Here is a 7462-nt window from a genome sequence, read left to right on the forward strand (position 1 = left end):
GGACCCTAACACCCAAAAATTGTCATTTTGGGGTTTTTCCAATTTTATTCTCTGGAATGACCCAAAGAAACTCTTTAAATAAAACGTATCAATAATGACGCACCGATCTCCCATCTCCGATAGCACTTGGCTTGCTGTGGGTTCCCGGCCCCCCTCCTGCCTCTCTATCTCCGTCCCTGATTTCTGCATTTCCTGACAACTGGACAAACTCAGGCCCCTCGGCAGCCATAAAGGGTCCTTAATAAAGTTTAATTCAGTCCTAATGTGTGAAGGGACCTCCCCCCGCCATTCCCTCTCACCTAGCAGGAGGGTCCCACATCAAAAGGTGTAGGCTGGACCCTCAAGGATCAGTCAATGTGTTGTCCTCACACCAGTTGGGAAGGATCTTAGTTGGCAAGTCTTTTGGCCCCCGGGAACCCTGTAAGGCCCTCATGTTCTGATATCCGGCCGCCAGCGACCATGTACCATTCCGATTTATTCCAGCAATACGGGCCGACCTACGCCGTCAGACCGCCGCACTCGCTGCCGCCCACCTACCCCACCGCCGGCGCCCATCATGATGCCTACAGGTACCCAGGTAAGAGAGCATGTCTTGGAGGAGGTCCATTTGGGCATTTGGGTTCTTGCCTGTCCTATGTCTTTCCTATGTGCAACAAAGTTGAACATTTTTGATTTGAAGAGTTGAGTTCTTGAGTGCCGTCATTGCCGGAGAGCCCAGATGGCCGTATTACCGGCCTGATGAAGAGGACCGGTCTTAGTAAAATGATAATTGGTCACAATTGGCCAAACCTTGAAAAAGTTCAGTTGGCCATTATTACCAATTTTTACCATAACCGTGACACATGAGAGGGCCGGTCTCAGTGGATTGTGGTTTATATGTGTTGTTACAGATGGAATTGTACAACCAAAACCTAAAGCTGGCCTAAAACATCACAATTTGTGATTCACCATGATTGTGTAATTCGAGGGCCTGCCTATGCAATCCAACAGTATCTGGGCAAGAGGTCTCTGGCACTGTGTAGTTGTTGGTAGAATTACAGGAGATTGTACAATCAGATGTATGTGTACGGGGTTCACAGGGGACCATCGTGTGTTGGTTGTACTGTACGATATCTGGATGTGTCGGGTCATGAAGGACCCAATCAGATGACAAGAACTGTATAGAAGGCGGAGAATGTCAATTGTCATACATGAGGACGATATCTGTAACATTGTATCAGAGAGATGTTTCTTTGTATCTCTTTTTCCGTCTTTCACCAATGGTGAATGGTGAGGAAGAGAAGTCACAATGCTCCCCTAGGAACGTTCTATGGGGTTACCTATCTGAAGGTCATCACACAATACAATGTAGTAGGTCATAACAGCAAATTGGGAAAACAAAACCAAATTTGCAGAAGATTGGTACGGGGACGGAATGACCTTAATCCAAGAGAAATGAGGGGCGGGGGATCAATTGAATTTCTCGGTTGATAATCAATAAAGATGTAGAAGAATCAATCAGAGGACGGTCTTAGAAAAATGATTGTATTATGTGTATTGGGCATTAGGGCCCGTTCACACCAACGCGTTTCATGTGCGCGAAAACGAGTTACGATTAATTATCTATGGTGCTCTTCACTTTGGCGTGTTGCGTTAGAGGGGCCACGCATTGCGTTTTTGAAACGTCCCGCCTGCTGCTTCTTTTGTGCCTTTTATAGAAGTGTGCGTTACGTTGTAGTCAATGGCAACACATGGGAAACGCGATATGCATCTTTATTATTGCGCTGTTCAAGTCACATGATCAAATTTGCGGGTAGAAAGAAGAGGCATGTAAAACGCACATAGACGTGTCTTGTGTTGCATTACATTTCAACGTTAAACACACACACATGCTAAGAACACGTATGATTTGAGGAAAACTCTTCATCTGTTTAGGATTTGTTTGTTTTCTGTCCCTTTATGGAGATGTCTGTCTGGGTTTATCAATATTGTTATTGGCTGCTGTAGTCTGATGAAGGGTGATATCTAGTTGCCGTAGGTTACAGCTCTCCTCCCGCCGTCCTTGGACCGCCAGTAGTTGATGTTCTGGCTGGTGATTGGCCGGCTGTTTGTATTGTCGTTTTATATAAGTGTGAACTTTATGTTTTGTTATTGTGTTATTTTTCAATCAGTTTTGTCTGGTATCTTCTCATCTCCAACTCCGAAGTTCTAATTAAGATTTATTAGGATAGAATACAAATCATTTTTAGGATCAGTCCACCCAATGGGGATGTTTCAGGTACAGGAGGTGTTTGGGGGTGTTTGCCTTGGGGAAGTCAGGATCCTGCGCTGACTTGTGTGACCATTAATAGACCCCAAATATCCTTCTCATCACAACGACGCTGTGTGAAATTGTAAGATACATCAAAATATTGCAGTTGAAGACCAGCTCTCGCTCACCTATGGGCAGACCCGGGAACTCAGCACAGGGATGGTGGGAACCCCTCATAATGGGCACAGCGGGTGTACAGACCCGGGAACTCAGCACAGGGATGGTGGGAGACCCTCATAATGGGCACAGCGGGTGTACAGACCCGGGAACTCAGCACAGGGATGGTGGGAGCCCCTCATAATGGGCACAGCGGGTGTACAGACCCGGGAACTCAGCACAGGGATGGTGGGAGCCCCTCATAATGGGCACAGCGGGTGTACAGACCCGGGAACTCAGCACAGGGATGGTGGGAGCCCCTCATAATGGGCACAGCGGGTGTACAGACCCAGGAAATCAGCACAGGGATGGTGGGGGCCCCTCATAATGGGCACAGCAGGTGTACAGACCCGGGAACTCAGCACAGGGATGGTGGGAGCTCCTCATAATGGGCACAGCAGGGGTACAGACCCGGGAACTCAGCACAGGGACGGTGGTAGCCCCTCATAATGGGCACAGCAGGTGTACAGACCCGGGAACTCAGCACAGGGATGGTGGGAGCCCCTCATAATGGGCACAGCGGGTGTACAGACCCGGGAACTCAGCACAGGGATGGTGGGAGCTCCTCATAATGGGCACAGCGGGTGTACAGACCCGGGAACTCAGCACAGAGATGGTGGGAGCTCCTCATAATGGGCACAGCGGGTGTACAGACCCGGGGACTCAACAATGGGATGGTGGGAGCTCCTCATAATAGGCACAGTAGATGTGTAGACCCAGAAACTCAGCACAGAGATCTCATCAAAAGAGCCCCCAAAAGAAGGGACTGTCAGGAAATGTAACTCTCTGGCCTTTACCAAATAGTGTAAAAATCGCCCTTTGTCATTTTCTGGGTGGATCTGCCGGGTTCTGGTATCTACGAATCCACAAAGCTCTAACAGACCAGTAAAATTGGTTCACAGGATTCAGAAAGTTGATGGCTCTATTAAAGTGTATGATCAGCTTTGTCCAGATCTCTCTGGGGGCTACAAAATGACTGATGGGGGAGGTGTTCTGTAGTCCTAGCACACTTCCTGTTCTAGGATGACAGCACTGCTACTTCATAGTATTTTCTCCCTGGGACAGGAAGCGTTTTACTGGCAGGATCACCAGGTAAAAATGATGAGGGATTTCCTTACTATGTTGAAGTTCAGATTTTCCTGTTCGGGTCAGAGAGACCTCATGTTCTGTTGAAGGTTTTCCAGAATTCAGTTTCATCTGGGAAGCTCTTTTGTCCAACCCAATAGTCTAGCAGGGTCATAAGATGCAGTTGTGTGGTTCTGATGTGATAACTTTATGGGTAGTTGGGCTCTACTGCAAGAAGGTTCTGGTGTATTGTGACGGTTGTGGAGCACATGGAAGGCTTCTGCAGCTCTGGAAGTTCTCTGGAGATTCTGATCAATGGTTCCTGGTCTCTTTCTGTACAATAGTCCTTGTGGACCTCTGAGATCCTAGTCATGTCCTGAAATATTAGTGAGGTTCTAGTGAAGTTCTGACAATCTTCTGAGCTCGGTGCCATATTCTGCTGCTCTTTTTGAGGTTCTTTTATAATAAGGATGTTGTGTGAATCTGGTCTGTGTTAAATTTATTAGGGAACTGGAGGGAATCCATCCCATCTCGTTAACATAGCTCCCGGCAGGGTTCCAATTAGCAGGACATGGGGGCTATTTAGCACCTAGTTGTCAAACAGAGCAGCTTGTGACCGACTTGAGGCCTGTGAGAGGAGCTGGACCCGGCCAGTTTAAACATTGGCCAACCCTTTCATGTGTCCACCATAAGGAGGATAGGACCAGAGTATATCTTTTCAGAATCAGCCTTATATAGTTTGGGGGAAGCAAAGCAGGTCTCGCTCTATGGAAAACACCTAATTCCTTCCTTCAGGACCTTCTATGGAGCAAAAGAAGATCTTGCAAAAACCAAGAGAAGTTCTCCCAGTCTCTGGAAGTCGTGTTACACTCTCTTCTTTGTGTCACTTCTTTTGTACATCACCATGGTAGATGATGGCACCAAATAAATGATTGCCTACAGCTGGGAATAGGGCACATGGGCACGAGGGGGTCTCAGTACCAAAACAAGGGTCGGTTTCACACCAAGCACCCATGTGGTAGGTTAGCTTTGTACACTGGTGGGCCAATGTTGGTAAGTAATGGTACGGGGAAGGTTTTTTCTGAAGCTTTACTAAGTGTTCCTAACAGCCTACCCTCAAATCCAAAACCTGAACCCTTAACACTCACTTCACTAACCCCTAACATAGTACGTAACCATCCACTTAACGAAAAGCCTTCAACCCTTATGTCTGGGTTCATCTCTCACTTAAAACTCTAAACATAACCTTAACCACACCTAATATAAAGGGAACTGGTGCTGAAATTTAGGCTCTGAGAAGTCAATCTGGCACCTATGACCTCCAACTATCACCTCTTCCTAACACTCAAGGGGCTCATGCATAAACCTTTATGCTGGGCAAATGCTGTTCCTACAGCACTACTATCACGTACCTGGTGGAAGACCGATTAGCTGAGGAGGCCTCCCTTGCGGCTCTTGTCTCACACCCCTGGATGTGGGGACAGGGAGCGAGTAGACAGAGAGAAGCACGGGTGCCAAGGTGTTCAGACATGGTGCCTGGTAGAAGTCCAGCAACTGGGTCCCTGGGAGGATGAGCAGGGCTGGTGTTCAGCTGAGATGTCAGCGTGGTCTGCAGCAGGAACTAGAGCGAAGTCAGACAAGCCAGGGGTCAAAGCCAGACGGTCAACATTGTACCAGAGAAGAAGACAGAAGCGAATCCAGGAACAAGCAGAGGTCAAGGGCAGGCAACAATCAGGCGTAGTCAAGCAAATCCGGGTCAAGGCAACGGGTAATCAAGCTGACTGGAACACAGGAACTCAAGGTGAAAGACCGTTCAGCACTGACCCATTGGGCCAGCCAGTTTACATAGGGCCATACATTAGGGAGCGACGTGTCACTTCCTGTGTGCCATGTTGCTTGCACATGTGCCCTAGCGCATGTTTTCTGGAAGACTGGGACCCGCGCATGCGCAATACCGTGTGAACTCCCGACTATGGCCTTACAACTACCTCCAGTAGATGACACGAAGAAGCAAACGGAATACCGCTGGGTGGACGGTTCCTCCATGAACCTACTTCCCCACTTCATCTTCTTTACACTAAACCTGCCCATGACACTTAACACCTATTCGAACCCAACCCACCAAAGTAACCCGAACCCCCTAACCCTTGAATGTTAACCCTTTCCACTTAATCTCATTTTAACACAGCCTTATTCCTTCGCCTAACCTTAACCCTTATCCTACGCTGGCCATACAATAGGACATTTTGTGCCAAATTTAACCAGCCATCAACCGTGAAAATAGCTCCTATGCAAACTCTATGAAGCCATCAGGACTTTTAGTGTTGGGTTGTAGTGATCATGTTTGTAATCTATAGTTTTCTGAAAGTGATTGAAATAGATGAAAAATAGATTAAAAAATAGATTTTTTAAAACTCTAAAACCATCACAAGTCCCAGAATACCCGGATTCAGGACACATCAACATTTTGTAGTTACTCCCATCTGATATGTCAACGGCTGTCCAACCATATCAATTACCAAATGCTGAAACACATATTGTGCCCTTTTTTTTGCAGATTTGGAGGTTCCCCCCAGTCAGCGTTATGATAGTTTATTCCCAACGATGGACCATTCCCAGAGGATTCTGGGAGCTGCCCCGCTGACCCCTCTCTCTCTGCCCCCCGGTCCTGCCCTAGGGTTCGGGCAGCCGCAGCCCCCATGCGATGCACCTCGACTCCCCGGGAACGTCAAGATGATACTGGAGAACAGGGAGCTCTGGAAACAATTCCACGCCATCGGAACGGAGATGATTATCACAAAATCCGGCAGGTGAGGAGAAGAGGGGGAAGGGATCCTGTTAGGCCTGTTTTAATAGAGTCAATGAATAAATAAAATGCAAACCTCTGATGGGTTCCCGGTACCTCCAATAATGTCAATTGTGAATACTAAGTCACTACTACCCCCTGTGCGAAGGGATTTCACAGCTTAAAGTGCATGTACAGCCAAAACCTGTTTATTCAGTTTTAGCTAGTGTAGAGAAGAATTAGAACCCCTGTTACTTACTGTGTCCAAGATTTACCCTCTCTGTTTGTCCTGGTGACCATTGGAGAGATTTCTTCTCGCTTCCTTTTGTGCCTTTGGGACAGGAAGTGAAGGGAAATCTCCCGATTTAGGGACAGACTGCAAACAGAAAAAATGATAGGGGTTTTAACCACTCCTACATTAAAGAACCCCTACTTAAACTGATCGTAAAAGCCTTATCCAAAAACACAGCCTATACACCCTTGTCCTCTGTATATGCCTTGGGATAACAAGTCTGTCACATGTTTTAAATGACTGAAGTTTATTCCTCTTATATGTTGCCTTCTTTGGACCGACTTAGTGGGCGGGTCCATGACACCCTGCACTCCATGTCCTCAGTCTTTGAGGTTGAATGGTGATGGCTGTCATTGAACCCATAAGACTGAGGACATCTTGTGGCAGGGAAGAGGTACTGCAGCGGACAGCTTTTTTATTTTTTAAGCTTCTACGGAACTATTATTTAAAAGAAAATGATCCCAGAGTCGGAGTTTAAGTAATCTAAATAAACTTGCAATTATTTGTAAGACCTTAATGAAGTTGACTTTACAAACTTGTACCTCAAAGTAAACATGTGATTGATACTGGGGCCATGCTATACTTGCATTGAGATTGGAAAACCCTTTAACACTTTTCACCCCCCTCCATCACTCTCCCCCTCGCCTCTTGCAGACGGATGTTTCCGCAGTGTAAGGTCAGCGTCAGCGGTCTGGAGCCGGACGGTAAGTACGTCCTTCTGGCCGACATCGTCCCGGTGGACAACAACCGCTACAAGTGGCAGGAAGACCGCTGGGAGCCCAGCGGGCGAGCGGAACCGCGGCTGCCGGAGAGAGTGTACATCCACCCGGATTCGCCGGCCCCCGGATCGCACTGGATGAAGCAGCAAATCTCC

General features: G+C 47.5%; 1 protein-coding gene across 1 annotated transcript in view; it reads left to right on the top strand.

Annotated features, from left to right (window-relative positions):
• The first annotated feature begins 459 nt into the window (after nucleotides 1–459).
• Nucleotides 460–7462, top strand: part of TBX6 (T-box 6) — a 12158-nt gene continuing 5155 nt past the window's right edge. The window contains exons 1-3 of the mRNA XM_018559120.1: nucleotides 460–577; nucleotides 6069–6321; nucleotides 7243–7462. The exon at nucleotides 7243–7462 is cut by the window's right edge and continues 7 nt beyond it. Coding sequence (XP_018414622.1) covers nucleotides 460–577; nucleotides 6069–6321; nucleotides 7243–7462 — 591 coding nt within the window. The remainder of the gene's footprint in view (nucleotides 578–6068; nucleotides 6322–7242) is intronic.

Source organism: Nanorana parkeri, unplaced genomic scaffold (genome assembly GCF_000935625.1).
Source record: "Nanorana parkeri isolate BGI_ZX_2015 unplaced genomic scaffold, ASM93562v1 scaffold379, whole genome shotgun sequence".
NCBI lineage: Eukaryota > Metazoa > Chordata > Amphibia > Anura > Dicroglossidae > Nanorana > Nanorana parkeri.